The 21,009-nt window shown below is 41.2% G+C and overlaps 1 protein-coding gene across 3 annotated transcripts in view; it reads left to right on the forward strand.

The window, feature by feature from the left end:
• The first annotated feature begins 3,155 nt into the window (after window positions 1-3,155).
• UBA6 (ubiquitin like modifier activating enzyme 6) overlaps window positions 3,156-21,009 on the forward strand; it is a 34,891-nt gene continuing 17,037 nt past the window's right edge. The window contains exons 1-18 of one of the 3 annotated variants that reach the window (XM_076336950.1): window positions 3,156-3,253; window positions 3,509-3,693; window positions 5,657-5,719; window positions 8,456-8,550; window positions 9,390-9,418; window positions 10,230-10,324; window positions 10,856-10,967; window positions 12,065-12,145; window positions 12,714-12,836; window positions 14,720-14,843; window positions 16,094-16,197; window positions 17,052-17,114; window positions 18,205-18,281; window positions 18,955-19,021; window positions 19,430-19,573; window positions 20,252-20,319; window positions 20,597-20,675; window positions 20,881-20,961. In XM_076336950.1, coding sequence (XP_076193065.1) covers window positions 5,679-5,719; window positions 8,456-8,550; window positions 9,390-9,418; window positions 10,230-10,324; window positions 10,856-10,967; window positions 12,065-12,145; window positions 12,714-12,836; window positions 14,720-14,843; window positions 16,094-16,197; window positions 17,052-17,114; window positions 18,205-18,281; window positions 18,955-19,021; window positions 19,430-19,573; window positions 20,252-20,319; window positions 20,597-20,675; window positions 20,881-20,961 — 1,383 coding nt within the window. In that variant the 5' untranslated portion in view covers window positions 3,156-3,253; window positions 3,509-3,693; window positions 5,657-5,678. The remainder of the gene's footprint in view (window positions 3,254-3,508; window positions 3,694-5,656; window positions 5,720-8,455; window positions 8,551-9,389; window positions 9,419-10,229; window positions 10,325-10,855; window positions 10,968-12,064; window positions 12,146-12,713; window positions 12,837-14,719; window positions 14,844-16,093; window positions 16,198-17,051; window positions 17,115-18,204; window positions 18,282-18,954; window positions 19,022-19,429; window positions 19,574-20,251; window positions 20,320-20,596; window positions 20,676-20,880; window positions 20,962-21,009) is intronic. The other 2 variants (XM_076336951.1, XM_076336952.1) reach the window with 2 other exon arrangements.

Raw genomic sequence — 21,009 nt, forward strand, 5'->3', positions numbered from 1 at the left:
ATTAGAAGAGTTGAGAGCCAAAAGTTATTATTTAACCCAATGAATATTTATCTGGCAACTCGCAGCCTGCGTTAGGGATGCACGCGCATGGAAAAGCTGGGTCTTGCTTTTGGAAATGCATTTGTGCACATGTCAGCGTGGAATCAGCTTAGGTAATCAGTGCCCTTGTCTATCTGGATCAGGATTTTAACAACATTATTAACATGGTTTCTAGGAAGGTGTCACGTGCTAGAGCAACCTTAAGTGACAAGATCCTTTGGCCCACCCCATTGGGAAGCTGGAGTCCTTTAAACATGCCAGCAAAGCACTCCTACACCGCACATTGTGCCAAAAAGAGGAGATAAAGCCTTGCCAGTCAGCACCCTCGCTCCTGCAAGAGCTGATGGCAAGCCATAGCCTATGCCAGGATGTTTGGAAACCCATTGAAGGATGTTGATATGGATTTATGGTCATTTCTGCACTGGCCTGTGTGCTAAACTGAATTGTGTTGGCCTTAGTTCTTTCAAATAACAAATTTTTAGGGAGAAAATGACACAGTTTTGTCTGCTAATTTGCTTATTAACTAAATAAATCAGGGAAACAAATGCATCTCCCCCAAATCCCCACTTTGGAGTCCCCATTAAGAATGTGAAATCGAGCCTGGAAATCAGGAAATTAAAAGACAAAAAAGAAAAGTACAAGTGGCTGGGGTTTTCCCAGCAGATGGAAAGGAGATTTACAGCTATATCAGCTTCAGCTCCTTTTGAAAATACTGGCTCTAAAGATGCATTCAATACCTGCATGCAGAATGAATCTACAGTAGTGCACATAAAATGAAGTTACAGATATTTTGGGCATGAACAGGCCTGAGTCCAGAGGTGGTGGTGTTCTGACCACAGCCACGTACTCATTGCCTCAGCAAGTCAGTAAACTGACAGCCTTGCTTTGTACCTTTTACCAATCTCAAAAGCTATAGCTGACTTTAACATGGTACAAACATGGAGCTGGGATCTCCTTTAAAATTTATTTATTTAACCAAGTTTACTAAGATTTTATGGTTATATGTATTTTTAAGAGAGGGCTATGGGGAAAAAGAAAAGTCAAATGGCTCCAGATGTTTCAAATTTTTCAGTCTTGGAAAATAAGAGAAAAACCTGTATATTTTGTGATTTGGTACCATCAACCTAGAGGGCTCCTGAGTACACCTACTAATGATGCATTTGGGAACCAGTTTCTTTGGCTTCTGGGGTAAACAGAATCTGTCCATTTTTATTTGGCAATTTATCTTAGAATGCCCATGTTCACAGTTTCACTGATGGTTAGTCTTTGCTTAATTACCGCTAAACTGTTAGGCAAGAATTAACTGGATGTTGCCGTTTCTCTGTTTAGGCAAAGGCAAAAGGCTTGTCAGTATTCACTGCTACTATGCAAAATCTGTTTCGTGTGAGATGACTGCATATCAAAGTGACTGGTATCTTAAAAAATGCAATGACCATGACAGAAAGATGGTGGGTAGGAGATATTTTTTTTTATTTTTCAGAACAGATGTGATTGGTAAGTTCTTAAAAATAAGAATTGTTAGTTTAACCTTAAAAAAAAAAAATTGTAACAGGTTCATTTTTAAGGAAAGAAACCACAAAATTAAAGGTAAAAATTACTGACAGAACTAAAAATTAGCAAAGTGGCAAAAATGAAGCTGACATTTTTTTGCTGTCTTTAAACTCTCATTGACTTGTTTTCCACCCTTTATAGCTGGGACTCCCGTTAGTTCTGTTCATCAGGTACATGCACTGCTCTTTGAAATTACTTTATTTAAATAATTGAATTAATTTTATTCTTGTATTTTCTGATTTTTATGTATTATGTGAAAAAGCTACAAAGCAAATACCAGCCTTAAATATCGGTTCCTTTACTGGTAAGGATTGCATTCGTTATCCTGAAGAACCGAACTGAACCTTTTATCCCATCTTTCAGTTCAGCATTTCAGACTTCTAGTGGCCTCTAGTGGTTCTCTGAAATTTGCCCACATCTTTCTTCTCCAATTATTTCTGTGTCACAAAAAAGCTGTGTAGCAGGCAAGTACTTTCACCCTGATAGCAGGGGAGAGAGAGAGAGAGAAATGCTAAAATAATGCATTGGATGCTCACAAAGAGGACAAAACTTGGGTCTTCTTGCCCCTAGAAGTTCCCAAAAAACCCAATCAAGATAGAGAAAAGGCTTCCTTTTTTTTTTTTCTTGTGTACTGTAGGATGCAGATAGTTGGTTGTTTGATTTTTTTTTTCAGTTACAAATATTTTAAAATACAAGGTGACTATTCTGTATACACTGTGTGCAATGACATTTTTCAGTCCTTGCTTGTGCAGTAGCATGAATCCTTCCCATTCTAGCTAAGATGTGCTAATGGTATCAAGAAAGATTTAAACTTGTCTCGCCTACCCCAGTGATTAGGGATAACAAAAGGGAAGGCAGGGTTTAAGTTGAAGGACAATTAAACTGCCGGATGGGAAGGCAGGCACTGCTGGGATCTTAATTACAGAGTTTGGGAATCGGGGGGGGGGGGGGGGGATATTTATAGGAGGTGATGTTGAGTTGGAGGAGGAGGCAGAGCAATGGTTGCTGCAGCTTGCTTTCTCCTGATTAAACGCCACCAAAAAAAAAAAAGGGAAAATGTTTCCGTGAGCATCCCATGTTGGCATGGGATGTATGTTGGTTTTGACCACTTTTTCCCAAATCTTTGCTCTTCTGTGGCCTTGGATGCCCTCTAGCATTTTGCAACTTCACTCCCTAGCCCCTTTTAATGAAATTTTGCCTATTTTTGAGGTATGTGACATCTTGCTGGCGCTCCCCTACAAGATGTGGACCGTTATCTCAGGAGCAGGGCTCAGAAGTGCTTGATTGTCTAAACTGCTAACACTTGAACCTAACAGGGATTTTTTTTTTTTTTTTTTTTTTTTTTTACCAACACGGTGTGTTACTTTTTGGGCAGAAAGTGATGGGTTTTTTTTAATGACTTATGCGTCTCCCGTTGGGCACTAGGGAAGGGGACGGTGCCCGCTGCCATGCCGTGCCGGCCTAGCCACCCGCCGCGGCCCGCCTCCTCCCGCTGTGAGGGAGGCGGGCCGCGGCGGGCGGCCTTAGCCCAGCCCCTCATGTCGGCGCAGGCGGGGAATCGGCCGCGGCACCGGCGCTGCCGTTTCCCACCCCCTTCCTGTCTCTTCCCCCGTCGCCGCCGGCAGCGCTCAGGCCTTGATCGCAACGCCAGGCCGCCGCGGTGGTGAGGGCGGGCGGCGGCGGGGCCGAGGAGGGGGACCCCTGAGGCGGGCGGCGGGGAGGCAGCGAGTCCGGGGTAGGCCGGTCCGCAGGGTGGCGGTTCCCAGCGCCTCAGGAGCGCCCCGAGAGCCGGGGCGTCGAGGTGGGGGGCTGCAGCCGGTCTGGCTCTCCTGGGACGCGGGTCGGGTTGGTTTCGACGCCGGTCAGCTCTGTGTCGGTTCCCCACTGTAGATGCGAGGTGTTGTTTTTCCCCCATTAGCCCGGCTGGGCAGTTTACAGTAGGTCTGGGTGTCCTCTCTCTCCGCCGACTGAACAGGGAGCCTGCGTCGACTGGGATCCGCCTCTGGAAACGCTGGGTAGGTGGGATGAATCCAGGCCTTCCCGCCATACCAGCCTGCTGAACAGCAAGTAATTAATACTGCTTCAGCCTGCGCTGACTTGGAGGTAAGAAACACTGTGAAATCGGCCCACCGCTACAGCTCCTGTGCCTTCGCTGCTCTTAGGAGCATCTTAGTCCTTCTTGGTATCACATAGCTTCTCAGTTTGTCCCTGGGTTATGTCTTACAAGCAGCTGAGACTGTAAAAAATGGAGAACATTACTTACACAGTTAAATAGAACCCTGGCATTAAAACTGATAGCATTGGTTTTTAAAAGGAAACAGACGAGTGTATAAATGTCGAGCATCTGGTAAGAACTAGGACATAATGTTATATGGGCTGGGGGGAAGCCAGTCTTACATGCCTTTTTTTGAGACAGATTCAATACCGGTTGAACTAAAATGAGAAATACAACGTGGATGCAGGAATACATTAACAAAACTTTGTCCTAGAGCCACTTGACAATAGTACTGCTGAGTCCTCTTCTCGAAGGAGGTGTTTTACCATACCTGATGGGTATGCTGGCAGCAGCTCAGTGCTGTAATGGAGAATGCCGGAGGAGAACTGGGAATTGATAAATGTATTGGAAGAGCCACTGTCAAATGGGTCTGTGTGATACAGGTAGAGGAGGTTCTCTTGTGGGTTGATCGTACATCCTTATTGTTTACAAAAGGCTGTTTGGGAGGGCACACTGAGATGGCTGTCAGCAACCACAGCAGAGGAAGCTGGGTGTTTTTATCCAGGGATGGATCACCTTCCCCACCTTAGTACCACAGTCTGTTTATGTTGGGCAGTCCCAGAGTGCCTGTGCTGTTTGTGGAGGGTGATCGTGGAGGAGCAGGACAGCTCGGGGATGGTTGCTCTGGGCCGTTATGAGATGGCGCTGGCTTGCTTTGAGGGGAACTTCCAGTCTTGTGTCCCAGGCAGTGGCTGAAATGAAGGCTTTCATCTAAGCAGGGACTGAAGCTCGTGACTCTCAGATGAAGCGTGTTGCTCTCTGGCTTGAGATCTGGGTCCTAGGATGATCTAGTAACATTGGCATTGCTTGTCTTTAGTCCTTGTGTAAGGGCACGGGAGCTGCACTGAAGTGACTGGTGATGTGGATTGCGATGGAGATGCCTCATGTTGACTGTCTTGTGTGCTAGCTTATGTGTAGGAGTATCCACGCTGTGGAAGAGCTTAACTAGTGAGATTTGTGGCCTGCTTTCAATGTAACTCTGTCCCTTGCTGTGCTACTTCAGCACTTTCTAATTCAGCCTAAAAAATCAAAAGGACAAATTTCAGGTCAGCATGCTGTAGTCTCCAAGTTGTGACAGGCTGCAGGTGCTGCACTTCAGAAATGTTAAACTGTTTCCCAGAAACCATCTGAATGGTAAATAGGAGTTAGTCTTCGTGCAGGATTGGCTTGAAAGCTGATTTAGGGTATATGTGTGCTTTCAGAGAAAAAACTCCTTAGTTTGTCTGGGCCTTCACTTTTCAATCTCTTAGGAGAAAGGGTTGTCAGCCATGTCTAGTTTCCAAGGCAGTTTGTAGGGAGTTGAAATATGACATGTACCTTCCTAGTAGTGATGGGAACTGATGTTCTGGGTCAAACATGGGGTCTATTTTGCTCGTCCTGTATTTGGTGGCAGTCACCTGCCAGGTCCAGGAAGCACCAATTCCCAGCCGGCATAACTAAGAAACAAGCTGCCCAGTGGCAGTTTGTTCCTAATCCTAGTGCTTAGTTATCACTAAGGTAACTTAACAATGAAAAAGTCTTTGCTAATGGCTGAAGGGGAAATTAATATGTCTGTATTTTGAAATCACTTATTGAAGGTTTGGGGGTTCTTGTCTTCTGGCTCCTGTGTGTTTTAATTACCTAGATGCTGTGGTGTTGCATAGGCTTCTTAATGTTCAAAGTGATTCCTATGTAACGCCACTTTTGTGTTTTTCAGTTCTTCTGTTGAAGAATTGAGTGGGGCAGGGAGGGGGGCCGACTGTGAAATTGCATCCAATGTAACCAGATTACTTCTTTTTGTAACCCCTCTAGTGTAAACAAATCACATTGCATCATGGCGGCAGACTCTATGGAAATTGATGATGCTTTGTATAGGTAAGAATATCTGATTTTTAAGCATTGCTCTTGACTTTTCAGTAACACTTATGTTTACATGTAGTAACGTGAAAGACAAGGCTTGAAAACACTATCTAAGGCCGGTTAAGTAAAGGTGTGTACTTGTGCTGCTGTGTCCCGCCTTTTGTAAGGCAAAAACCCCAAAGTGTTCATCAAGCGAAATAGAACCCAATTCTTAGAATCATAGAATAGTTTGGGTTGGAAGGGACCTTTAAAGATCATCTAGTCTAACCCTCCTGCCATGGGCAGGGACATCTTCAACTAGATCAGGTTGCTCAGAGCCCCATCCAACCTGACCTTGAATGTTTCCAGGGATGGGGCATCCACCACCTCTCTGGGCAACCTGTGCCAGTGTTTCACCACCCTCAGCGTAAAAAATTCCTTCCTTATATCTAGTCTAAATCTACCCCCCTTTATTTTAAAGCCATTCCCCCTTGTCCTGTCACAACAGGCCCTGCTAAAAAGTTTGCCGCCATCTTTTTTATAAGCCCCCTTTAAGTATTGATCTGCTGCAATAAGGTCTCCCTGGAGCCTTCTCTTCTCTAGGCTGAACAACCCCAACTCTCTCAGCCTTCCTTCATAGGAGAGGTGTTCCATCCCCCAATCATTTTTGTGGTCCTCCTCTGGACCCACTCCAACAGGTCCATGTCTTCCTTATGCTGAGGGCTCCAGAGCTGGACGCAGTACTCCAGGTGGGGTCTCACCAGAGCAGAGTAGAGGGGCAGAATCCCCTCCCTCGACTTGCTGGCCATGCTTCTTTTGGTGCAGCCCAGGATACGATTGGCCTTCTGGGCTGCGAGCACACATTGCTGACTCATGTCCAGCTTTTCATCCAGCAGTACCCCCAAGTCCTTCTCGGCAGGGCTGCTCTCAATCCCTTCATCCCCTAGCCTGTATTGATACAGGGGGTTGCCCCGACCCAGGTGCAGGACCTTGCACTTGGCCTTGTTGAACCTCATGAGGTTCACACAGGCCCACTTCTCAAGCTTGTCCAGGTCCCTGTGGATGGCATCCCATCCCTCAGGCGTGTCAACCACACCACTCAGCTTGGTGTCATCTGCAAACTTGCTGAGGGTGCACTCGATCTCACTGTCTATGTATTTGATGAAGATATTAAACAGTACTGGTCCCAGTACAGACCCCTGCAAGATGCCACTTGTCACCAGTCTCCATCTGGACATTGAGCCATTGACCGCTACCCTCTGGATGCGACCATCTAACCAATTCCTCACCCTTTACCGGGCAGTCCACCCATCAAATCCATACCTCTCCAGTTTAGAGAGAAGGATGTTGTGGGGGACCGCGTCAAAGGCCTTACAGAGGTCCAGATAGACGACATCTGTAGCCCTTCCTGTGTCCTCTGATGTAGTCACTCCATCATAGAAGGCCACTAGGTTGGTGGCCTTACACTTGCAAAGTTAGCAGTGAGAACTGGTTGAATTGAAGATATAATCCATCTTTCTGTACAGGACAGATACAATCCATTCTTTCTGTAAAACTTTTCCTTTATTGGTCTCATAACAGGTGTTTTCTGACCATTATTAGTATTTGACCAGTAAAAAGCATAGGTAGATACTGTGGAGTTGTACAAAGTTCCAATAGTATCAATAATGTGTACTTTTTGGAAAACAGGGATAATACTTCTGTTTGAAATACGGATTTTATTTCTGCCTTTAGCTTGTTTCACCTTTGACAAAGTAGATATTCCTCTCTTTCTTGTTCCTCATCTTCTTTCACTACCTTCTTTTCGCCTTCCTTTTCGACATTATGTAATTTTTCTCCTTCATAATTTCATTTATTCCTTAGTCTTTGCCACACTTCTCTGATCTCATGAACATCATCAGTATTTATGTTATCCTTCATACTTCAGGGTGTTGGGTCTTGGGGTTTTTTTGGTAGATTTAAAAAAAAAAAAAAAATTTATTATTATTTTTGTTTTAATTTGTTCACTTGGCATGGCAATAGTTCAGAGAGCCTGTACTGGAACAAATGATAATCCCTGGAAAAACGTGGTGGGATGAAAAGCTTCTTTATATATTTAAAAAAAAAAATCACCTGTATGCTGAACAAATGAGGCTTCTATTTAATGCAGGGCAATGCTTCCTGTGTTGTATGTGTCATTGTACTTTTTGGCACTAGTCTTATGAAAGTCATACTTTTCCTTGGTGGAAAAGGTGGTATTTAGAATGGTTTAAGTTTAATTGTATAGTTGGAAACTAAGAGTCTTTCAGAGCTCAGGATCTGACTACAAAAGCTGCTGCACCCTATGGTTTGAAGATTTCTGATAACAAAGAAATTCTTTGGCTTGCTTGTGTCTTCAATAGTTAATTCCAAAAACCTACTATCCTGAATAGGTTTTACACTGATTTAAAATTAAAAGTTATTTCTCTTCTCTAAAACCTGGCGCTGAAAAGGTCTGTACTAAATGCATTTCACTATTTGGATTGCAAGTGCAAATATTACATTTGATACACATTTATTTACTAAAGCACTATACAGTTCAAATACATGCATGTTGCGTCCTCAGTTGCTGCTTGTCACTAGTGACACACTCATCTGCAGAACTTGGTATTGCGGATTAGAAACTGATTGGGATGATAGAATAACTGAAAATACTTGAGCTTTTTTGGAAATGACTGGGAATTCTTGACTTGCTTTCATAAGCTCTTGACTTTATTTGTATCTTGTTTTGATCTGAATTTATTTTTGCTGTAGTCGCCAGAGGTACGTTCTTGGAGACACGGCAATGCAGAAGATGGCTCAGTCCCACGTATTCCTGAGTGGTATAGGTGGTCTTGGTGTGGAGATTGGTAAGTTAGGTAACATTTATTTAAGCAGACACAAGTGTATGTGAACATGCTGTCCCAGAATACTTGTAAAGCTTATTTTAGATGTAATAAGCATGTCCGAAATATCTGAGTGAATTTATATGTGCATGATGCATATGAGTAACATAGCAGATGCAGGAAAGATCCTGGACTTTTCTCTAGTAAGCTTCTTACTAGAAGAGCATTTCAAATTTTACTTTAAAATGTGCTTCCATGGGCCAGATCGCTTTACCCAAAATCTTGTGTCTTGGGTGAAGGTTGAGGGTGGATAATCCAAGTTATTCCTTTAGGCATCAGTATCAATGAATGTAATACAGAAACAGCTATAGCCTAGATTATCCCCACGTAGGAAATGGGGGGTGGGAGGTAGGAGAACAGATGCAATTTGGTGAAAAATGCATAACTGCCCTGATGCACAAGACTCCTTAACAATTTCCCTTACTCTTTATGAGCAAGACTTGTCTTGGCTGGTTCTTACCTGGGGTAGTACCCTTTCAGTTGGTTTTAATGGTACTCTGCATCAGATGCCAGAACAGAGCCATGGGTTTTTGCAGTTTATTATCATTGGTGTCTCTGTAATCACACTTGTGGGATGAACAGCTGACAAATGACAAATGTAGAGAGCCTTTTTAACCTTGCTCATGGTATTCTGCTTTCAGTGGTGCTGTAGAATGCTTGAACCAAATGTAAAAGAGAAAAAATCCTTAAGCTGTGAAGTTCTTAGCAATGACACACTGCTATTGTCCACCCACGTAACTATTCAATTACAGATTTGCAAGAAATCTGCAACAGTCCCTCTCTCTTTCTGTTTTTTTTTTCAGCCAAAAATATAGTTCTGGCTGGGGTAAAGGTATGTAAAACAGTTCTGTTGGGTATTCTTGGGTGAGCAGGAGAAAAAGGGACAACACTACTAGCTCACTAATCTTAAGTTTCTGAAACTGTCTTTCAGTAGAAGGACTGCAAAACATTTTGAGGACCTGGGGGTGAAAACTTTTAAAAATCTGGATGTCCTAGTGGTATGGTCTGAGTCTCACGTTAATGTCCACTGCACTCTGAAATACCTCATGTAGTATTTCAGCCAGCTGCTGATCAGACATTGAATCCTTTTGTACAAAGTGACCTCTCCTAAATGGAATGGTATAAACTGAAAAGCCAAACTGTTCAAAATACGTTATCCTATTCTGTCATCCATCAGAATGCATTTGTATAGATGTTAGAATGGTTGGGTGTTTAATCCAACAACTGCTTTTGTGCTGCTGGGATTAATCTTATCAGAGAGAAGCCTTTTAAAACTCTTTCTTCCAATAAAAAAAATTATTCATAATTTTGGGAGTCCATTAATTTACAGATCGTGATTGCCCCTTAATCGCAGTGTGGCAAAAATCATCCTTGGTATTTAAATGCTCTCATCACTGCAAGCTGGGAGGAAAATGCTTGGTGAAATGCATATTGCAGATGCATTGAGAGACACATGCTTACTGTCTCTCAAACAGTAAGCTTTCTTGGAAAAGAGGTTGGAGGAGCTTGTTCTTATACATGGCACAACTAAATCTTCTGCAGTGCTAGTCCTCCAGCATTTTATGTGGGGCTTAATCCATCCTTTTGGGTGCTATGACCATGTGCACTTCTTCCAGTAAATGCTTTTTGCCAAACTTTCTTAGGCTCTTACAGTTCATGACACCAAGCAGTGCACGAAATGGGATTTGGGGATCAACTTCTTCATCCATGAAGATGATATTACCGGTCAAAGGAACAGGTTGGTGAAGTCTTTGGAGTGAGGGAGGACTGAACTTGACTAGGAGTAACAGTTTCATCAGTGGCAAAAATAACAGTTTGTTGTCCAAGAGCTGCTAATACATATCAAATACTTGTTAAACCCTTTCTCTGGAGTTACTGGCTTTGAGTACAGTGCCCAGGTAGGTATTAGGGGAAGTCTAGGTTGGGACTGGAGTTCTGTCTGAGTCAAAATCTCACTTCTTGCAGTTGGGAGCTTGTAATATAAATTTAATAGTGGGGGCCAGGGTGCATTTCTTCCTTGGGCTTTCTCAGCCACCCGTGCAAGACTAGAAAACAGCCATGGCACCAGACCATCAGAGAGTCCTGTTGTATATTGGACAGAGCTGTTTTCCTCAGACCTGCTAGGAATTTAAGTGTGAACAAATGAGTTGGTGATTGTTGCCGGGAGACTTCCTGAGGGAGTCTTGTAGGGCATGTGTGGTATGAAATTCTGTATTGAAAATACAATTTTGTAGATGCATAAAAAACTTGAAAGTTGCTGTTCTTTCAGGGCTGAGGCCACACTTCATCGTATTGCAGAACTCAATCCATATGTCCATGTAGCAGCATCAACTGTGCCACTAGATGAAACCACAGATCTGTCTTTTCTAAAGCAGTACCAGGTATGTCACTCTTAAAGCAGTTTTATGTGGTATTTTGTGCTGAGCAAACGACTTGGATTTTTTTATATGTGTAAATAAAATGAAAACAAACTTTAAAGTACATTTTGAGATGATGTAAAGAAAGAAGTAGGTCTTGTATTTGGATTAATGAAATGGTCGTGCTTGTTTTTTCAAGGCTGAAACAGTGGTTTTGTGTTCCTAACACTTTCTTATGACACTTACGGAATTTACTATGACAATAAATAGCTAAGTGAGATTGCCATACTTTTTTTTTTTTGTTGTTCGAAGGTGAAACTGACTTTTCTTTTGCAGCTACATAGCACAGATGTTCTGTGTGTATTTTGTGTGCTGTATTCCAGGCAGTAGAAACTCAGGCTACGTAATTAAAAAGATCATTTATGTATGTATGTATGTATCTAATGAAACGTAAGCTCCTCTGTGGTGGAATGAGGATGTTTTCAGTTGTTCAGCCAGCTGTCTCCTGCCTGTGTGCATGGCTCAGTCTGAGTTGGGAACTTTTACTGTGCGGCTATCGGTTATACCCAAGGTCACCAAGTTTCTGAATGTCCCAGCTATAATAAGCCTTGTATAACTGAATGGGACACAGTGCCTATGCTTTGTAACCCAATACTATCCTCAACTTTAAAAGAATGCTTGCAGAAATTGTACGTCTGCAATTTGATGGGCACCAGTACTTGAAGCTTATGCAGACTTCTTGGTGCGCACTTATGAGTATCATTTGTGTTTGTTTTGCTAACTTTAATCTTAAAATTCAAGTTCTACGTTTTCTCTGAGATTATCCATAACTGTTTTTCTAAGTATTCTAATTAGGTTTTGAGTTTCACAGCTGCAGTAAAAAAAAAACAGTAGGAATTTGCTGTTCCTGCTCTTGCTCATCTTGTTTCCAGAACGTGTGGAACAGTAACCCATCTGTTCTAATGTGTAATGAGAAAACTGACTCAAGACTGCTTTCTCTGTTACGTGTGGGGAAAGGAATCAGGACACCTGAGTAACTTACTGTTAGTACTACTTTTTCCATAGCCTGAAGATGTTGGTTGCTTTTGGTGTCTTAGATTTATTTCTGTTCTTGTTCACAGTGTGTCATATTGACTGAAGTAAGTCTGTTGCTGCAGAAGAAGATTAATGACTTCTGTCATGCTCAGCAGCCGCCTATTAAGGTAACAGAAAAAATTAAGCACATGAATAATCTGTACAGTGAGCGTTCTGGACCTGCAACATGTTCTATCCAGAAATGGATGAAGCTGGTTATGAGGTATATAGTTCTATGCAGATCTCATGTTGATTGGAGCAGTATGAGTTTTGGGATGCTGCTACTCTGTACATGTGTCTGGTGTTATCTGGATACCAGGCCAGATAACCATAGCTTGGTTCTTTAAAAAAAAAAAAAAAAAAAAAAAAAAAAAAAAAAGGTTCTGTTTTTCACTGTTAACTTATAATTGTTCTGAAAGAACATGCTGAGACTGAATGTAACAGTAGTAGAAATGGCAGTTTTTCACTGCGCATTGGTGTGATTCCTGTTTTTTGTGTAGGGGTTCTGAAACGCTCAGTGCAGGTTCAAAGTCTGTCATGAATGCTGTGCTATATAGTGAAGTGGCCTGGCTGCACATGACAGGTTTCCACCGTAGAAGTTAAACCTGCTAGCCTTGGACAAGGTTGAATGTGAGAGGTCATTCCTTTGGCTTGTGCTGTTTTAGGGTTACTCATGATTTTTACTTTCTCTTGTAGTTCATCAGTGCAGATGTATATGGAATATGTTCACGTTTGTTTTGTGACTTGGGTGATGAATTTGAAGTGCTGGATACAACGGGAGAGGAGCCAAAGGAGATCTTCATTTCAAATATAACACAAGTAAGGGATAGAAGTCATTGTGCTGCTTTAATTTTTTTATAATGACTCGTTATTGGCTATGTGACCAAGCAGAGTGTTTCACTTCAGCAGCCTGCTAAGCAGCTGAAAATTGGCAGTATAGCAGAGGCAAACAAAGTTACTTCATTCTTATGTCTAGATCAAAACCAGTCAGTGATAACGTGCTAACATTGTAGACCATACTGATGCCTCCTGGTCATTACTTACAATGTAACATCACAATATTGAGTCTTTTTTTGAGAGAGAGAGAGAGAGAGAAAGAAATGAGGAGATGCAGAGAGAAGAGGACATAGCCTTGGTGTGGGAATAGGTTAAGTCTTCTAAGGAAGCCCTTAAATAAGCATGAAAATAGCCCTTTTTTATGAGAAACTGCAGCACATATAGAGGAGGACTACTGGAACGATCAAGGGGATTGAGAGCCTGTTTTGAAAAGAAATTTAAGGATTTGTTTTAACCTACCAAAGCAGAGGTGACGAGAAGAGGGTATTACTGCTAATACTTCCAGTGCAGAATGTTAGAGAGGATGTCCATTTGATCTTGTATTATTGTTTTATAAATGGAAACTACTTTAGCTCCTTCTCTCAACTCTGGAAGTCCAGACTATAACCTCACTCATCCAGTAGCAAGTCTTTTGTCATATCTCCAGTCCAGATGTAATAATAACCAAACTAGAAGGGGTTATATAGCAAGCTGGGTTTGATCTGAATTAAAGCTCATGACACGATGATTTGGGTAGCCTGTTCTTTGGTATCTTTAGAAGGGAATGGATGACTTGATTGTTCTCATTAATTACATAAAGAGTACACAGTTATGTTTCATGGCTTGTGCTGATTGCCTGCCAAGTCAAGGAATGAATATATATCTGTATGTATATCCTGTGATTCATAATCTGATACTTGAGTTTAGTTGTATCTTGCTTCCACTCTCTGAAGTGTAAAACTGACCAGAATTACAACTCAATACCAAAACCACCATCAATTGGCTGTTCTTGTCCTGTGGACAGGGTTGAGGTGGCATTCTGTCCCTAAATCAGAGAAGAATTTTCTCTGGTCAACTCATTTAACATTCTCCATGCCACAGAGAATGTAGTCCACTGTAATTAAGTTTTATGCTACTTAACTGAAACCTTTCTAATATTGGGAGCTCAGGAAGGGATGGCAGGAGACTTTACAGGCCAGGCTTGCTTGCAAATCGATTATGTTACAGCCTGAGCTGCACCACAAGGTCTTGATGAGCTCTCCTCAGACTGCAGAGGGGTCTCTGTGTGCATGGGATGTTGGCATGACATCCTGTAACAGGATGAGATGTTGTCCGAGATTTCTGCAAGTGTAAGCTTGTTTGTTGGTGGTCCGCTTGAGGCTGTGGCTTTCCTGTATTGAAGGATGTCCAGCTTTGTAAGCTTCCTAACTTTCAAGAATGAGTTTGGGGTGTCCTTTTTAAGGAGATCAGATGGAAAACAAGCATAGAGTAATAAGGACCATTCACAACACTTTATTTCTTAATGTCTGTGAAAATTTCTTTGTACATACAGTCTATTCTTGGTTTGGACAAAGGAGATAAATTTGCTACTACTTCAGAACAGAACAATTAATTTGACTGCTAAGAACTAACTGCAGTTTGCTAACATGCTGAGCACTGTAAAAGGTAAAAATGAGAAAGTCTGTGTAATGAAGACATTGTTAAACTGAAAATAACAGGACTGAAAAAGTTATCATAGGTAACTCCCTTGTTATGGCAGAACTGAGGTGCTAAAAGTATTAGAGGCTGTAGTTTCAATAGGCAAAAAGCTATGTGTCTACGATAAAGCGTGACTCCTTTACACAAGCCACTTTCCTCCTTGCTAACTTTGCCATTTTTGCTTTCAGTCAAATCCTGGTATTGTCACTTGCCTTGAAAATCATCCACATAGGCTTGAAACAGGACAGTTCTTAACCTTTCGGGAAGTTAATGGAATGTCATGCTTAAATGGATCCACACACCAAATAACAGGTAAACCGTTGCTGACTCATTTGCAAGGTATTTATTTTTTGGCCTGTTTTAGCTCACTGTAGTGTTAGTTACTGTAGCCAGAGGAGTGCTGGATTGTGCAAACCTCCAGTGAGCTTGCACAAAAAACCTACTTTCTGGTGCAAAGGTCTTCCTAGTTTTGTGTTGACTCCATTTCTATTTAGTAAAGTTTTTCCAAACTCATCTTGCTGCTTAAGGAGCAGTGGAAACTCTCAGCTAGTGGAAACTAGTTGGCAGGCTCTGAGGTTACCGTCATTAGTTTGCTGACGAAACTGTTTTGTTTTTTGGAGGGTCCCGTAATGCCTGTCCTTCTGTCGTGGTTTTTGGACTAAATTAACACCACTTTGTATGTCACTGTTTGCCTTGTAGTTTTTTAGGTGACAATTTTAAGTGTACAGGGATGCATTGACATCACTCTTTCTAAGCATGCTTTTGAAGTGAATCTCATGATTTATGTTTACCCTGCTTTGGTCTGCATCATGCATGTCTCAAGGCATACTACTTGGTTCCTTTTGGATGCTGGGGAATTGCCCAGTTCCCAGATCTGAATGCCTGTTTGTCTGGAGCAGAAGAGAGAGTGGGTGGGTGGGGGTTGGTTGGTTGTTTTTAACTGTTTTGTGGTCTGAGACAAAAACAGTACCCTTGAAACATGTGGTTGAGTCTATTTTCTCTGGACCCTTTTGTTTTGCTAGTGCTGATGCTGTGTTCAGTTCCTTCTTCTTAATCATGGCCCAGCTTTGGTTTCAGTTTTCCATGAATTAACACTCTTTGTGTCATCTTGCTTTATCTGGATATCCAGGTGGTATGAGAGGAAAGATGTGGCTTAAATGCTCCAGCTGCCCTTTCTGATTGCCTGCTGTTCTAGTCACAGGGCTAAAATCCTACTCTGAGCAGTATACTGGACACTGCTGTGCACAGTCTAAATAAAACTGAGAGTGATTTCATTTTTGTTACAGAGCTGTGGTCATCAGAATTCTTGTTAAATCTGCTGCCGCTTTAAAAAGCTTATTTCATAACAGATCATGTGAAACTAATACTTTAGCCCAGAAACTGGCAGAGAGGGACAATCCTGTTAGGAGGATCAGCTGTGTTTACGCTACCAAAGCAAGGTTGCACACTACAAAATTACAGCATAAAAAACATTGGCAAACCCCCACTTTATTGTATACAGGATTGTAGTATTCAGTGACACACTTAATTATCAGTCACTGTTTATTCTCTTTTCTTTTCAGTGGTGTCACCTTATTCCTTCAGCATTGGTGATACGTCAGATATGGAGCCTTACTTACATGGAGGCATAGCTGTCCAAGTGAAGACGCCCAAGATATTTTACTTTGTAAGTGTGTGTTTGACATAACCAGGTTCTTGAGTGTTAACGGTCTGAGCACTGGAAGCAGAGTTTAGCAGATACATGATTTGGTTAGCCGTGATTTGGGTTTACACTAATTTTATTGGGTAAGAATAGTGATACCGATTTACTAAACTGTAGAGAATAGGAAATACTTTGAAGTTACCTGCCAGAGTAGAGAAAAAAAAAATTTATGGGCAGCCTATCCCTGTACTGCTGGGGACTCCATGAAGGTCTACGAATATGTGGTTTCTTGGCGGCCTTCTGAGAAAGAGACAGTTGGATGTGTTTGTATAAGAGGGGTTGCAAGCTACATGGTGCTGTGTGCCTTTTTGGGCCCGCAGAAAGTAGGTCCTGACTGCCCTCAAACATTCTTCTAAAAAGCTGGAAGCGAGGACCAGCTGCTTCTGATATGAGAATGCACAGCTCAGTATCTTGTCTCTGTGAAGCAGTAGCTTCCTATTCTTCCTGAGTGGGGAAGTTCTACAAGCAAACAGCCAGTTGCCCATAAAATCTCTGGTAGCTGATCTCAGAGCAGTTTAAGAGATGGGTCTTGCCATTAGGATGTGAAACATCTCTCTGAACATTTTTGATTGACAAAACTTGCAGTAGATGATTATTTTATGCATCTTTTGTGGCATTGGACTCGATGATCTTAAAGGTCTTTCCCAACTTAAACGATTTTATGATTCTGTGATTAATAACGGAGAGAGTAATAGCAATGCTAGTAAGAAAGGATATTTGGTTCTTAATCTCTCCAGGAAGAGTATTGTTTTGTCATGTAGCAGTGACTGTTGTGTCCTTAAGTGAGTGTGTTGTTATCATGAATTCTGTTTTTCCAGGAACGGTTGGAGAAGCAGATAACAAATCCATTATGCCTTGTTGCGGATTTTAGCAAGCCTGAGGTAATTAGCATGTGGGGATTTGGGCATAAGTGCTTTAACGTTAAAACGTAATCTGCAGCTTTATGTGTAGAACAATATAATTTCCTAACTCTATTCTGTAGTAGTTAAATATGAGTTTAAAGTGTGAAATAAGAGTGAGGTATCAGTTTGGTCGCACAGAATATACATTATGGTTTAGAAAACTGTAGAGGCATGTTATCCATGATTTGCACCAAATATATTGTAAATGCATAGCTCAGCCACCTCTGCTGTTAAAATCTCTGTTTTTGATAAGTCTTTAATTCATGGGAGTGTAAATTTTGCAAGGGACACAATGATTTTTCTTGTATGTTTGGAACATAAAATCCTAATGAACTTTGGAACGTCCTAATGATGTTTGGTTGATAAAAATCACACTGGCATCAAAGCTGGGATAATCAGAAAAAGGTGATCATAGGTTGGTTGGAAACTGGAGTTAACTGTATGAGTATTTTTTTTTTCTTTGAAAAAAATGATTCAGAGGTATTTTTAAAATTTGAGAGGAAGCTAGCAGTATTTGCCTCTAACACAATTTTAGTTAAGCATTATGGACATGCAAGGCATGTAAGTCTTGGGCTCATTAAAATCTTAAACTAAAAAATGTTGTTCTAATGATTTTTTTTGTTTGTTTGATAATGTAAGGTCTGACTTTCAGACCTTACCAGCTGACTGGTTCAGCTTTTCTACTTTTGACCCTTAGTGCTGGGCTTTGGTATTGATGTTTGGCAAAACGCGATGCATTCTGATGTCTAGTTAAAAGATCACCTCATTTTCCAATTTCAGCACTAAATTCTTTTGGGGACTCTTTAGTTGGACTTAGTTGAAGTGGGTGCTGAATGTGTGTGAAGGGTACTGCATTACTACTGAGTAATACTTTATAATCCCAGTTTGTGAAAACATTAGTGTAAGGTATTTCAAATTCACTTTTTAATGCTATTTAAAAACTTCTGTGGGGCAGTATGGTTAAGAGACAAGGAAGTGAAATGGTAACAGAAGAGTTCAAATAGTTGCTTTTGTTACCTTCAGTTTTCTCAAGTTTGTAACTGATCAACAGCTATTGTTGTCTTAACAGGCACCTTTGCAGATCCATGTTGCCATGCTTGCCTTGAACCACTTCCAGGAGAACTTTGGTCGCAGACCGAACGTTGGGTAATGCAGCAGTCTTGTGTTTGCTAAGCCTTGAATCAAACAGATCTCTCCTTTTATTGTAGTTACTGGTTTGATGTACAGCAGGGTACCTTGCCTGTCTGGTACTTAATAGACGACATAGAAGTGAAAAGTTGAAATCTAGATGAAGAATGTTACCTAATGCATGTCTGGGTTCGTAACAGGGCATTCCCAACATAGCAGTGGCACTTTCTGGGCCCAGGTAGACAGAAAATGCTTCTGGAGAAAGTCCTTCTCTGTTCCAGTTTTTTCACATTGTGGGGTTAATATGGAAAAGTTGTTTCAGTCATTTCTGAATTACCCTGTTGCTTATGGATTTTTTTAAAAAAAAAAAAGGTCTGAAGATTTGTTTTTCATTTTCAGTATTTTTTTCAGCTGTAGTTCTTGATGTGCATAATTTTGAGTTAAGCGAGACAAAACTACTTACAAAATATAAATCTTAAGACTGGACTTGCACAGGGGCTTCTCCATAGAGACTCCTGTTCTTGAGCTAACCGTAACATTTAGAAGTGCATCTTTAATGCTTACTGTTAAAGCCAATAGAAATTTCCAAACTCTTCCTGCTGTATCCAGTGCTTTTTTCTCCATTGATTGTGTTTCTAGAAGGACTCTGAAATGTTTAAGTGATCATTATTGTTTCTACCCTGGTGTCTAGATGCCTTCAAGATGCTGAGGAAATGCTGAAAATAGCCAAGTCTGTAAGTGAAACACTGGAAAACAAAGTGAGTAAGGAATCATCATCATTATGAGTCATTTTTGATGTGCTCATTTACTTGCCTAAAGGTCATGCTTTAGTTGTTGGTCCTTGTTCTGGTCTTTGTATCCATCTTTCGATGGATCAGCTGGTTTTCTGAAGGCCATGCAAGGAAACAGAATGGTGTTTCAGCACAGGTTCAACCAAACGTTCACCTGACATGAAGGTTGAATCCTGTGGCTATGTGAATCCAGTTTTTAGATAAATGCATATTACAAGTACAGGGTATACAGTGGATCTGTCTTGGCTGCAAACGTGTTTGCTAGTCAGAGTGAAATAATTTGTCTTTTACTGAAGAACAATAGTTATGAAACTGTCAGCACTGACTTGCTCGACTGAAGGGATAAATCTGTTGTTGTTATATATTATTTCTCAGCCTCAGGTGAATGGAGATGTAGTGAAATGGCTGTCTAGGACTGCTCAGGGATTTCTGGCTCCTCTGGCTGCAGCAGTGGGTGGTGTTGCTAGCCAGGAAGTCTTGAAAGCAGTAACAGGAAAATTTTCTCCGTTGCAGCAGTGGGTAAGGCTGTCTTTGGTTTTGGATCTTTATTTTGACAGTGATTTTACGAATGTATGGTTGTGTGTAAATGCTGTATGATCAAAATAGCCCAAACAACTTCTGTAACAGGGAAAAAAACCAAAAAGGCTTGAGACTGAATTTAGGAAAAGTATAATGTTTTTATGTGTACAATAAAAGTGCAGCCAGTTTTAGTTAAAATTTTTGTATTTGGGGTTCAGACATCACATTCTTTTTTCACACAACCAAGGAGAGCCTTGGCCTGTCAGTGCACGGCTGCAAAGGTGTGATATAGTCCTGATGCCAGCTTAAGCTACTGTACATAAGAGCAGTGCTTTCAAACTCTCAGGATAAGTATCAGAATAAAGTTAGATTTAAAAACTTCACAGTCTAATTTGGAGGGGGAAACATGCCTGTCAGAAGTCAAAAGCTTGGGGCTCATGGTTCAGTGAGCTTTTTTCCCCCTCTCTGTCCAGGTGCTTTTTCCTGTCCCCTGAAATTGTGAAGTGAACTGTAGGCAACTGAATGCTGTATAGTCTTCCACTGACAGTAAAAACTTAGTGCTTCTAAATTTCTAGACTCTGTTGTACATAGAAAATATTTACTTTGTTTTTTAAACGAAAATAACGAATATTTTTCACAGCTTTTTGTTGTTGTTTTTTCTTTTTTTTTTTTTTACAGCTATATATAGATATGTTAGACATTGTAACACCTCTAGAAAAGATGGAATCTGAAGAATTTCTCCCACGGTAAATATCACTGCAATCTGCTGTTTTATGTACTGTTCACATCTGACTCAAGCAGGCACAGAAGATGTCTTTTAAAGTTAGTTCAGTGCCATTTGCAGGAGGGACAGGTTTGGGGTTGAGAATGTGTGTCCTATTTGAGCATGGGAGGAATAGGACTTACAGGGGACTCAGTCTGATTTTCTTAGTTCATGTCAAAGTGCAGTTTGGCATCAGTGATACTACCATGATAAATGGCAACTTACTACTCTTGTGTTTTTTGTCTCCTATGCCTGCATAGTGGAGATAGGTATGATGCCTTGAGGGCTTGTATTGGAGACTCTCTGTGCCAGAAGCTACATGACTTGAATGTTTTCTTGGTGAGTATGACTGACACTGTTACACTTTTTACAAATGCTTTGTCGATACAGGTAATGTCCACTGTCCTCAAAATAATGAGAGCAGCCCTGGTGATGTGTGCCACTGAAGAATAAGTGGTCCAAAATTGTAATGGAATTTGTCTATTATACTTGTCTTCATGGTTTTCACTTATGTTTCTGACTTTAAAAATGTCATTTTCTTTAGGTTGGCTGCGGAGCAATAGGCTGTGAAATGCTAAAAAACTTGGCACTTCTTGGTGTTGGTACTGGGCAAGACAAAGGATTGGTAAGTCACCTGTTAACCTCACTTTGCTACTAACCTACTTTTAAAAAA

The sequence above is a fragment of the Aptenodytes patagonicus genome, chromosome 4, assembly GCF_965638725.1.
Source record: "Aptenodytes patagonicus chromosome 4, bAptPat1.pri.cur, whole genome shotgun sequence".
In the NCBI taxonomy this organism is placed as follows: Eukaryota; Metazoa; Chordata; class Aves; order Sphenisciformes; family Spheniscidae; genus Aptenodytes; species Aptenodytes patagonicus.